The sequence below is a fragment of the Typopeltis vanoorti genome, chromosome 13, assembly GCF_054136105.1.
Source record: "Typopeltis vanoorti isolate ZY-2024b chromosome 13, IOZ_Tvanoo_1.0, whole genome shotgun sequence".
In the NCBI taxonomy this organism is placed as follows: Eukaryota; Metazoa; Arthropoda; class Arachnida; order Uropygi; family Thelyphonidae; genus Typopeltis; species Typopeltis vanoorti.
The window spans coordinates 98083201-98096932 of NC_143561.1; the positions used below are offsets into that span (position 1 = coordinate 98083201).

The window sequence follows — 13732 nt, forward strand, 5'->3', positions numbered from 1 at the left end:
CCAATATAGTATCTCATTTTTCATCAATCCATTCTGGATTGATGTTGGTTGCCATCCACTCCCTACTCCTGGAACAGGAGTAGGGAGTGGATGGCCAACTATTAGGATAAGGATAGTTGAGTCAAAGTTCCAAGATGAATAATGTGGCTTTTGTCCTTGTAGAAGCACAACTGACCAAATCTTCACTTTAAGGCAAGTCTTTGAGAAATCTTGGGTATATGCCAAGAATGTCTACAAATGTTTTGTGGACTTGGAAAAGGTATATGACCAGGTTCTTCGAGATAAGCTTTGGCAAGTTGTACAGGAGTAGGGAGTGGATGGCCAACTATTAGCTACCATCAAGTCCCTGTATGAATGTTCGGAGTTTTGTGTCAGGGTAAACAGCACAAAGTCTGAACCTTTCACAGTCTCCATAGGCAGAACACCCTGCCAAGGGTGTTCTGTCACCCCTCCTGGTCAATATTTATGGACTGGATTGACAGGCACAGCCAAGGCAGTGAGCATGTCAGAATTGGAAGATGTAGCATTGGACATCTGCTTTTTGCAGATGACCTAGTTCTGCTTAGCTCTGCCACAGATGACCTCCAGCAGACCCTGGATAGGTTTGTAGCTGTTTGTTCAGAAGCCGGGATGAAGATCAGTATGGCCAAAATGGAAACATTTGTGGTCTCAAGACAACCATCCCAGTGCACTCTACATGTGAGTGGAGTCCCACTGATGCAGGTGAAGAAGTTTAAATACATTGGGTCCATATTCATGAGTGATAGAAAGTGGGATGTGGACTAGATACTGGAACTGGCTCAGCAAGCGCAATATTGCAAGAGCTTGGCCGTCCGGTAGTGTTGAAATGGGAGTTAAGCCAGAAGGCAAAGCTGGCTGTCTTCAATACAGTCTATGTCCCCATCCTCACCTATGGTCATGAGAGCTGGGTAATGACTGAAAGAATGTGGACACAAATCCAAGTGGCTGAAATAAGGGGTTGCGGGGCTGACAAGACTCAATAGGGTCAGAAGCTCTGCAATTTGGGAAACCCTCAACTGCTGCTTCTCCGTGTTGAGAAATCACAGTTACGATGGTACAGGCACCTGGTCAGAATGCCACAAGAGAGGCTCCACAGCAGGCCCTCTTTGTCAAGCCAGAGGGTGGGAGGCCATGCGGAAGGCCAAGGACTCGCTGGATAGATTATATCCAAAACCTTGGGTGGACACGTCTGGGAGTCCCAGCAGAACACCTGAGCTTGGTGGCAGAGGATCACGACCACTGGAAGTTCCTCTTGCAGCTGCTGCTCCTACAACCCAATTAGGAAAGGTAGGCCTTGAAGATGGATGGATAAATCACAAACATCCATGCTCATGGCAGAATTCGAACCAGCAGCCTTTTGGCTGGAGAACAGATACGCTTACCACTTGGCCAACCTGGCCAGCAATGATATACTCTGTCTATTTCTTGGTAACAGGAAGAATGGCCAAATGGAATATTTGGTTACTGATCAAAATACCAAAAAAAAAGTAGGTTTAACTGATTGCAGTAATTGGAGAAGAATATCATTATTAAACACAACAAGTAAAATATCAACAAGAATAATATTAGAAAGAATAAAAAAAAGAAATAGACCAAAAGCTAAGAGAAATACAAGCAGGATTTAGAGCCAACATTAGCAACATTAAGAATAATAATAATAGAACAGTCAATAGAATGGAAGTCAAATTTTTATATCAACTTTGTTGATTTTGACAAAGCTTTTGACAGCATTGACAGAGAAGCAATATGGAAATTAATGTTCTACTATGGTATACGACACAAAATTATCAACATAGTTAAAAAAATTATGAAAAATATAAAATACATATCATACAGAATGGAGAACCTTCAGCAAAGTTTGAAATTAAAACAGGAATCAGACAGGTCTGCATTCTCGCCCCAGCAACATTTCTTATTGCTGTAGACTGGATTAAGAGAAATGCTATGAAACCCACAAAAGGAATACTGTGGAATTTAATAGTATATCTACATGATCTGGATTATGCAGAAGATATGTTTACTGGCACACATACACAACAACATATGAAGACAAAAACAACAAAACTCAATGAAAAAGCCTGGATTGTTAGATTACGAATAAATAAAATGAAAACAAAAAATAATGAAAATAAATAATAAACAAAAAGATGCCATAGTACTGGATGGTCAAATTTTAGAAACAGTGGAGTACTTTAATTACCTAAGATCAATAATAAATAAACAGGAAAGAGCAGAGGAAGATATAAAATCTAAGCTATAGAGATCAGAGATAATTTTTAACAGAAAGTGCTTATTAATTGGTGAATAGTCCATTTTTTCTATTTTTGTACCGCTAAGTTGTTTTCTGGAATTCTAGTCAGTGGTTGTTTTTTTGAAGTTAGTTGTCGCGATATTGTGTATTTTGGTTATCGAGACGGAATCGAATGCATAATGGTGGAAAACAAGACGAAGGATAAGTTTTCATTATTTAGTTATTTCATTTTATTTATTTATTTATATCTAGTGTACTTAAATGTTCTGTTTGAAATTGTTTGTACTTATTTAGCGTTTATTTTTTGACACTATTTTAAATAATGGCAGCAGCAGCGGCAGTTAAAATTACAAATGGTGTATCGCCAAGTCGCCCCCCCCCCCCCAATGTAAGGACTCCATTTTGCGTGATATCATACGGGATTTTGTAGCATGCAGGACTTGCGGAATGTATGCATCCCGGCGACTGTATATGTGGAAGGAGAAAAAAGGGGGAAAACATATATGTGCAAAATGCAGGCAATAGGAGGAACTTGGTGATTTAGAAATGACCATAACTGACCTCGTTGAGTCAGAGATGGGAGATTCTCCACGTAGAGAGATGACAGGCATGATAGAGGGCGAGAGAAGTATGAATAAAATAATAAGAGTGGGGAGTATGGAAAGATTGAATGATTCTGAAGTTTTAGGAGATAGTCTCAATGGGGAGAATGATTGGCAAACAAGAATGGCTGACTTACAGAGAGAGATAGATGAGCTGAAAGAGCAGGTGGAATGTCTGAGGAATGAGATGAGAGGTGTGAAAGATGAAATTAAGCGAATGGAAGAGACGAATGCAAGGCAAATCAGAGGAGGAGTGAGAGAGAGTTATGGGAATGTGAGAAGAGGAGAGAATAGGAACAATAGTAGAGGAGAGGGATTGAGAGAGAGATGGGAATGGCAGATGAAGAGAGAATAGGAACAGTATAAGAGAGAGAATGAGAGTGTTATGGGAGTGATAAAAGAGGAAAGAATGGGAACAGTAGAAGAGAGGGAATGAGAGAGAGTTGTATGAATGATAGAAAAGGTGAGAAGGGATAAGTGGAAGAAAGGAAATGAGGGTCAGATATAGGAATGATAGAAGAGGAAAGAATGGAAACAGCAGGAGAGAAGGAATGAGAGGAATGTAAGGGAGCACAGGGATTAGAGATAGAGTGATATCAGGAAGGCTGGTAAGTAGGGGAGCACAGAGAGAAATTGTTACAAGAGAGAGAGAGAGAGAGAGAGGGATGCATGTGAGCAATCGAGGAATATGGTGGTAAGAGGTGTAATGTATGGGGACTCAATGATCCGTGATGTTCAAGATAGGGTGTGTGAGGAGTGTTTGCCAGGAGGAACGACAGAAAGTGTGGCTATGGCAATTAAGAGAGAGGTGCAAGGGTGGATGAGATGATTGTGATGGTGGGAACAAATTACTTGAGTGGTGGTGTAAATAGGGCAGCGGGAGATATGAGATTCTTGCTCGAGGCTTTACGAAAGAAGACACAGAGAGGAAAGATAGTCTGTATGTTGCCTAGGTATGATAATGTTGAGCTGAGCAGAAGAGAAGTGGCATTGAATGACATAATAGCAAGAATGTGTCAGAAGAGAGGATTCGAATATGTGGATGCTTGGAGTGCATTTGAGAGCAGAGAGAAACTGTATGCGAGAGAACATCTGCATTTGAATGAGGAAGGATGTAGGCATCTGCTGTTCTGAACGTGTCAGTGTGTCCCACTGTGGATGGTAGCAGGGATGGCCTCTTGTGGGAATGGGTACGTGGGAGAAGGGGGGGGGGGACGACATCAGCTAACACTGAGTCATGTGGAGTCTAGAGGGGATAATGCTGGATATAGAAACAATGGCATTTATATGCTTTATACTAATGCAAGACATTGGCCAGGCTGATGCTATCAGCCTGGCCAATGATTATTGGGATCACAGAGACTTGGTTGACAGAAGAGGATATAATAACAGGAACAGAAGTTGCTGGATACAGCATTTTTCGGCAGGATAGGAAGGGAAAGTATGTTGGTGGAGTACTGCTTATGATAAATGATGACCTATGTCCTCTAAGAGTGGAGACTTTGGAAGGCAGTGACACTAATGATTTTGAATGCATATGGTGTGAGGTAGAGGTGGGCAAGATAGGATAATTAGTGGGGTGTTGCTACAGACCCAGGAGGACAGAGGGTGGGGACCAGCAAATGTTTAGACAGTAGACAGTTGAGTTTGGCAAGTGCAAGAAGAATGATTGTTATGGGAGATTTTAACTACAGCTGTATAGATTGGGGAAAGGAAAATGCATGTAGCAATAAGGAATAGAATTTCTAGAATTCTTGAGGGACAAATGTCTTAGGCAACATGTAACAGAGGGAACAAGAGGTTCAAGAGTTTTGGATTCGGTTATAGCATAAGAAGAGTTGATAATAACTGAGATGACATCTCTCCCACCAGTTGGAGGGAGAGTGACCATATGGTTTTGACTTGGAAAATGAATAGACATGCAAGAGTATCAAAGAGATGTGAACGTATGTGGAATTATAATGCAGGTGATTATAATAGTCTTAGATGTCAACTTGGAGAAGTTTCATGGAGGGAGGAATTGGAAGGCTGGGATATCATTAGTGCGTGGGAAATTTTGAAGGAATATTTGTTAGTAGCAATGGTAAGCTGTATTCCACGAGTGAAGAAGAGGACACAATTTGGAGTAAAGTAGATGACAAACAATATTAAACAGGAGCTACATGTGAAAAAGAGGCTATGTAAGAGATATAAGGAGACAGGTGAAGAGAAGATGCATGAAGAATATAAGACACAGGCTAGAAGAGTGACTAGTATGGTAAGGAAGGTGAAACTGGAATATGAGAAAAGATTGGTCCTTAGATCAAAGAAAAATCCTAGGGAATTTTTTAGCTATGTGGCCAATAGGAGTAGAAATGAATGTGGAAGAATTACATTGTGGGATAAAAATGAGAATAGAGTGAAGGACATAGTGGAATTGTTCAATGAACACTTTATCGGAGTATTTCATCCTGGAGGAGTCAATTTGAATACTAGAGGGATAAGGGGTTCGAGGTTTAGAAGTGCAGGAGGAGAGTATGTTGCACATACTGAGTACTCCTGATGTTAGTAAAGCTTCGGAACTGGATGGTATTTCACCACAAGTTTTGAGGGAATGTGCTAAAGAATTGACAATGCCCTTGACCTGGTTTTTCAATGAAAGCCTGGCTGCGGGAAAGGTGCCCATAGAATGGAAGGAAGGTAAGATAGTGCCATTACATAAGGATGTAGCAGACTGGAAGTGTCTAATTATAGGCCACTTTGTGTGTCAACAGTAGTTCTTAAGATCTTGGAGAAATTAGTAAGAGATCGTATACAGCATTGGCCAGATGAGGGTAATATTAGAGTCAACATGGATTTGTGAAGGGGGTACTCTTGTTTTAGTAATCTGCTAGCTAGAGTGTGGACTGCAGAGTTTGGTGGATAGAAGGAGGAGAGGTGATATGATTGAGACTTTTAAACTGTTGAGAAGTGGTTACAGGGTTGACACTGGGGAGTTTTTTCGCTTGGTTGAACTGCAGGAAAGAATCACGACAAGGGGCCATCCCTGGAAGTTATGAAAGGAAACTGTGAGAAAGAGGGTGAGGAGTGGTTTCTTTTGCATGGAAGGTGGTTGAACAATGGAATGCATTGCCTGATGGAGTGGTGAGAGCGAGAATAGTCAATGCATTTAAGAAGTGGTATGATAGACTTTGTGTTTCCTAGGAGGGACCTCCCTCGATGAGTTTTGATAGACTTGTGTTTCTTAGAAAGGACTTCCCACAATGAGTCTTTTGATTCCATGGAGGCCTGAATAATAATAATAATAATATTAAGGAAAATATGGGGATCAAAGCAAATAGGCTTAAAAAAATCTGGTTATTTAATACAAATATCAAATCAGTTCTGCTCTATGCATCAGAAACATGGACAAGAAATTAGGAAAAAACTGCAAAGCTTTGTAAATAAATGTTTAAGAAGAATTCTTCAAATCAAATGGCCATACAAGATATCCAATAAAGAGTTATGAGTAAAACTCGTCCTTCATGTGTCACCTCCTATCTAGGAGGTTGGCTACCATGATATGACTCGTGGTTGACCACAAGCATAATGACATGCAGTCATTATGCATGTTATGCATTATGCTGAGTATCCTATCTCTTCCACATATTACTGTAAGTATTCATGGCTGTAAATCCATAGGTGTTCACAGGGCCGGTTTGCCTGTTCTGGTGGACAAACACCCTGAGTTTCTGGGTGAAAAATCCCTACCTACATATGAGACTGGTTAACTCACCAGAAAGAGACCAGATAAAGGTTCTTCACATCATGGATGAGAATTGAACCCAGGTCTTTCCAATCAAAGGGCTTCATCCATACTGACTGAGCTACAGAGATTCAGCATAAATTTAAACAAAAACCAATAATGCATGACATAAATCAGAGAAAATGGAAATGTACTAAAAAAAACTGAAAAAGACAGAATCAAACAAGCATTGGAATGGAATCTACAAGGAAGCAGGAAGAGAGATAGACAAAAGATGAGCTGGAAGAGAGGAGTAGAAGACCTGGTCAAAGATGGAGAAAGAAGCACAAAACAGAATCAGATGGACATCCATAGTTGAGGCCCTATGCTCCCAATGGAGTGAAAAATAATAAGTAAGTAACATCATCAAAAACCACACGTCCTGTTAAGTGCCTTCCAGAGGCTCTTAATCTCACTTGGTGTCATGTCTGCTCTTTCAACAGGTTATAAATAAGAAGAAGAAGATTGAGGGCATGAGGAGGTGAGGTAAACAACAAATGAGTTAAATGGATGATGCAAAGGAACTTATTCCAAAGATTCATTTGCCTTGCATAATACACACAATGTACATTAACTTCTGTTTAACCATCATTGCCTCCAAGGAACATTCTGTCTTTAAATTCTCTAAAACTTTCTTATTAGTCATTCTTGCAGGTCATGAGATTTTTGATAGTTTTTTCAAAAACCACCATTCAAATGAATCAATCTACTTTCTGTCTTTCTTCTTAATGATCCAGCTTTCACATTAATACACATCACTATTGGAAATACCATTGTTTTAATAATTCTAACTTTCATGGCTAACATCTGTATCTTTCATAATTTTTTGTCAAGTGTAAGAGCTTTTTTCCCTTATAGCTATCTCCTTCTTTTAATTTTATCTTCACAAAAACTGTAAATCTGCACACACACACATGCAAAAAAAAATCTCAACATTTGCTTCACCAGTAGTTATGACCTAAATGTTGTGCACTAGACTCTGGCATCCTATGTCAAAGAATACGAAACTTAGAACTCTCCCCTTTTCTTTTAATCTTTTATATAAAACTCAAAATTTCTTCCCCCATTCTGTTGCATTTGTTTGCTAAATAGCTTATCCAATTTATAATCATATTTATTCCATTAATTTTTATGGCTATTTTGCCTATTTTTCTTTAGGAGTACTCCTTTTATGATGCCATTGGCTTTTTACTCAATTTTTAGAACATTACTGATGTTTTAAAGATATAGATACATGAACGATATAAGGGAGGAATAATTTTGGACATATCTTAGGATGTTCCTGGTTGTCTTCTTGTTGAGATGCATCCTGCGTACGGCAATAAATATTTATATTACTGCTGAAGTATGACTGAAAGGAGGGGGGATTGGAAATGTGGAGATTGAGAGATGTGGAAGAATTGCAGTTAAGACAAAGGTATGTAAATTTAAAACCCAGGTCTAGAGGATGGGCTGTGAATATTGGGAAGAAGGTGAAAGAGAAATTTTTGGAGAAATTTTTGTCTTACCTGCCACATCTCTCTCTCTCTCTTCATCTCCACATATGCAACCCTCCCCTTCCTTTCAGCCATACTTCAGCAGTAATATAAATGTTTATCGCCATACGCATGATGTCGTTCAATAAGAAAATAACCAGGAACGTCCTACAAAGGTATGTCCAAAATTATTCATGTATCTATATCTTTAAAACATCAGTAATGTCTTAGAAATTGAGTAAAAGGCAAGTGACATCATAAAAGGGGTACTCCTAAAGAAAAAAGGCAAAATAACCATAAAAATTTACATTTATTTAGAGGAGTAACATGGAAAATTTTCCAGAAATAATATCTATATTTATTTCATTAATTTTTGTCTCTAAAGCTTGCATAGCTGCAGTACAACTAATCGAATACTGAGATTGTTGTCTCTAAGGAAAGAGAGCCTGAATGTTCACAAATGTATAGATTTTGAAAATAAAGAGCCAAAAGGCTTCACTTTGGTGATGCAAAATTATATAAATTTAGTGGATATTAAATCCACTAAATCCAATATTATTTCAAAGCCGAACAGAAACTATAAAAGTTTCGTGCAAAATTTGACCAGAGAGCTTTAGAGCCATACTACGAGTTGCCCTAGCCGAACCTTATTGGTGATATGAATACTAGCATCCATATATTTGTCTCTTATTGCTCTATAGAGAGTTTTTGTTCTCTTAGGTTTCTGCATGGTCTCTGACAAAAACCAATGAGTTTGAAATGGATGTCAGGCCAGTGACACCTTATTAAAAATGGACCAATAGGAGACAAATATTATGGACGCTAGCGTTCATGTCACCTATAAGGTTTGCCTAGGGCAACTCATAGTATGGTGGCGAGTTTATTCCCATTAAGCTCCCTGGTCAAATTCCACACGAAACTTTTATAGTTTCTGTATTCGGCTTTGAAATAATGTTGGATTTAATATCCAACATTATTTCAACTTCGGCAATGCAAAATTATATAAATAATTTTTCATTGCCGAAGTGAAGCCTTTTGGCTCTTTATTTTAGTAAATACTTTATGCACTGACTGAGAGTTTGCTTATGGAAAATACAACTCTCCCAAGCTTTGAGTTCCTTAGTACTGAGAGTTTTTGCTCTCTTAGGTTTCCTTCAAGTCTGGCAGAGCTTCAGATTTCGGAGATTTTTGCCTTGAGAGAGAGCATTTTGAGTCTCCAGGGAAAATGTTTTCCAGCGTGGCTCGTGGGGGAGGGGCTTTGTCATTGGATGCTTTTCCTTGGAATATGAGTGTTCTGCTCAGTAGTGGGATAAGCCTGTGACTGAGTGGAACCAACGCCGAGTTGAACGAACTTTTGGTCACTCATAGGGAGTGGTCCGAGGGATTGCATAATTTTTAGACAAGCCTTTACTCAAACAGTGATCTCTGACGAAAGCCAATGAGTTTGAAACAGCTGTTAGGCCAGTGAACCCTTATTAAAAATGGACCAATAGGAGATGAATATATGGATGTTAGCGTTCATGTCACCTATAAGCTTCGGCTAGGGCAACTCGTAATATAGCAGCAAGTGTTCCCGTTAAGCTCTCTGGTCAAATTTCACAAAAACTTTTATAGTTTATGTATTTGGCATTGAAATAATGTTGGATTTAATATCCACTTAATTTATATAGTATAGATTTCTTTTTGAATTCCAAGCAATAATATTATGTTGACTATGAGAATAGTTTCAACATATTTTATGAGTGGAAGAAATCAGCAAGGTTTTCTATGAGTGAGTGATGTGCAATTTTTTTTTTCCCGGTTACACTTTACATGGTAAGGAATGAGATGAACAGTTGTGAGAATCATGCATAACTAATACATCAAGGAGTTATATCAAGAATATATGAGTTATAGACCGCTATGGAGGTACTCAAATAATAATGCAATATATTGTAGAAAATTTCTAAGATTCTCTTACCAAAATTTATGAAAAATGATTCCATGTCCTGCCACATGTTGAACTTCCACACCTACTTCATACATTATTACTTTATTTTCCCACTGTGCGCCAGTAAAGACTTCAAAAAGTTTATGCAAATGAGTAATTTTCACAGGGTATGCTTTATTACCTAAAATAAGAACAAATACATAGTATATATAAGAACAAATATCCAGAATATATATCCTGTATGTTTACCGTATACATGAATGACAACTGTTACATGATATATAGGTAACCCTCATATAACGAGGATGTTAGGTTCCATAGAAATGCCGCGTTATACAAATCACGTTATACAAGACTTAGATCACATGGAAAGAGTAGGGTTGGGTTCCGAAATCGTTTCTTTTTTAATTATATAAACAACAATGGCATATCCAACAAAAACAATATTTTTATTTAATTCAGGTAATTCATGTAAGTTAAGAAAACAAACTATGAGACAAATACGTAGTATAAAATTATAAAAATTACAAATTATACATATATTTCATTGCACATAATGCATAAATGTTTTAGACACAATAAAATAAAGTGCATATTTTAATCGTCATCACTGTCGTCAGAAATAATATTTCGTAGATGTTCTTTAAGTGGTCGGAGGTCGTCACCACATGAAATCTCTTGGACATCATTTGTATAATTCTCATTGCATACTTCGGCTGGTTTAGTCATCAAGAAATTCAGTAATAAGACTTTGCTTTACACTATTCTGCACTTTTTTATTAAGTTCATAATATGGCACTAAACAAAAATCCAATTGTCTTGTGAATTTTTCCAAGCACTCCATTGAGTGATCATTATCCATAAAATAACTTCCTAGCTTTCTTGTCAAGTCCAATCCTTCTGCTAATTTCTTTAAACTGAATTCTTCCGGACTCATCCCAATCAGAATTTTCAGCAAAACTTTCCCCGCCATCTATTAATTGTACCAGGTTCCTCCTCGTTTAAATCTGTTTCTCCATCAATTAATTCACTAATTTCGTTTTCAACCATATCGCAAAAGCCCTATCCACAAAAAATGTGTGTGACATTTATTATATGACGTAAATCTGCATCCACTGGAAGTATGAAATTTTGTTCTAGAACAGCTTCAGGCCATATTTTTTTCCAGCAAGCATTCACCATAGAGGGTTGTAATTCCTTAATGGACAGAGAAATAATTTTTACACAATTCAATATTGAAAACTCTTTCCACAGTTGAGACAGTATCATTTTTGGATTAGATTCCATTTTTCAAAATTAATTGGAATGTTCGCCGAATATAATATGACTTAAATGTTGATATTATTCCTTGATCAAGTGATTGAATAAGTGAAGTAGTATTAGGCGGCAAAAAAGTTATTTTAATATTAGGATAGCTTAAATTTGTTGGGTGACCTGGTGCGTTATCTAAAATTAGTAGAATTTTGAAGTCCATATTCTTTTTCTTTGTGTAACTTTCTACATCGGGGACAAAACACTTGAAAAACAATTTTCAAACATGCTAGCTGTAACCAATTCCTTTTTGTTGGCACGCCAATTCTATCTTTGGAAACTTTGAATCCAGGACCTGATCTTTCATTTTTCGAAATATAGGTGTGTTTTGGCATTTTTTTCCAATATAACTCAGATTATCCACATTGAACACCTGGTCTGCACTGTAATCACACTTCTTTAATGATTTTTAAAAGTTCTGCTGGGTATTTTCGGGCAGCTTCAATGTTTGCTGATGCTGATTCTCCCTGGATTTTAAGATTATACAAAGAAAACCGCTTTTTAAAGTTTTCGAACCAACCCTTACTGGCACAAAATCCATGCTGAGAGATTTCTTCTGAAGAATCTTTTTATTATTATTATTATTATTACAGGTGACTCCAGGGAGTCCTTAGACTCATCGAGGGCGGCCCTAAACATCATGTCCACACAACTATACGACATTCTCACAGTATCTATCATACCTTGCCTTGAACTCACTCACTGTCATAGCACCCACAACAGACTCTGGCAGCTTATTCCACTCATTTACCACTCTAAAAGTAAAGAACCCAGCTCTAACACCCCTGCTAACCAAACTCTTGCCCAGCTTCCATAGGTGTCCCCTAGTTCTCCTACCACCAGTTCTGATCTCAAAAATATCCTCTGAATTAATCCTATAGAAACCTTTAGCAATTTGAATATCTCAATCATATCTCCCTCTTCCGCCTATCAACCAATTTCTGCAACCCACAAAACTTCAACCTGTTCTCATATGGTTCATTCATAGACTCGCTATCATCTTAGTCACTCACATCTGGATCCTCTCCACCTCCTCCCCATCAAGAAGGAACCTAGGTGACCAAATCTTGGTACAGTCGTCGAGATGAGGTCTTATCAAGGCTCGGTACAGAGGTACAATAACCTGCTTGTCTCTGCTCGTCAAGGTATTTTTCAACAACCAAGTATGTTGATGAGCTGATTCAGCTACTTTTGCAATGTGCCCCCTAAACTTCATCCCCCATCCATCAACACTCCCAAGTCCCTGGCCTCATCAATCTCCTGGAGTACAGTTCCACCAATGTGGTATACTGCTGCTAATCTTTTCACCCTAAAATGCATAACCTTACATTTTGTCACATTAAATTGACATCCATTCTCCTTAGCCCAGAACTCAAATCTATTCAAGTCATCCTGCAAGATTTGGATATCTGCATTCACTATCGCCCTACCCAACTTTGCATCATCAGTGAAAAAATGAACTGTTCCTCTTAGAGCCTTCCCTATATTGTTAATGAACAGATTAAACAGCAGTGGTCCTAGAACAGAACCCTGCGGCAAACCACTAGTTACAGGCCATCTTTTGGACTCTACTCCTCAGTAAACTACTCTCTGGTGTCTCTCCATCAACCACCCTCCTATCCATCTCACCAACCCTATATTCATTCCCATATGTTACAGTTTACGGATTAGAATTCCATGTGGTATCCTGTCAAAGGCCTTAGTCAGGTCCAGCAGTATCACTGTAAACCCTTATTCAGTTCAGCCGTCACTGTGCTATAAAACCTGAGCAAGTTACTGAGGCATGATCTACCCTTCACAAAGCCATGCTGTCCCCCATACAGTATCTCATTTTCATCAATCCATTCCTGTATTTTTCCCTTGACTACTTTCTCCAATCTTATGGCTAATCTCCTCTCATATTCCAGTTTCATCTTCCTTACCATTCTAGTCACTCTTCGGGCCTGTGTCTTATACTCTTCATGCATCTTCTCTTCACCTGTCTCCTTATATCTCTTCCATATCGCTTTCATTTTTCGCATGCCATTCCTGTTTAATATTGTTTGTCATCCACTTTACTCCAAATTGCATCCTCTTCTTCACTCGTGGTATACAACTTACCATTGCTGCTAACAAATATTCTTTCATAATTTCCCACGCACTAATGGTATCCCGGCCTTCCAATTCCTCCCTCCATGAAACTTCCCCAAGTTGACGTCTTAGACTATTATAATCACCTGCCATATAATTCCACATACGTTCACATCTCTTTGATACTCCTGCATGTCTATTCATTTTCAAAGTCAAAACCATATGGTCATTCTCTCCAATTGGTGGGAGAGATGTCAACTCATTTATTATCAACTCTTCTGATGCTATAACTAAATTCAAAACTCTTGA

The 13732-nt window shown here is 38.3% G+C and overlaps 1 protein-coding gene across 1 annotated transcript in view; it reads right to left on the reverse strand.

Moving 5' to 3' along the window:
- LOC150100406 (uncharacterized) overlaps window positions 1-13732 on the reverse strand; it is a 621895-nt gene that overhangs the window by 435869 nt on the left and 172294 nt on the right. Inside the window, exon 10 of the mRNA XM_090402392.1 lies at window positions 10073-10223. Coding sequence (XP_090258518.1) covers window positions 10073-10223 — 151 coding nt within the window. The remainder of the gene's footprint in view (window positions 1-10072; window positions 10224-13732) is intronic.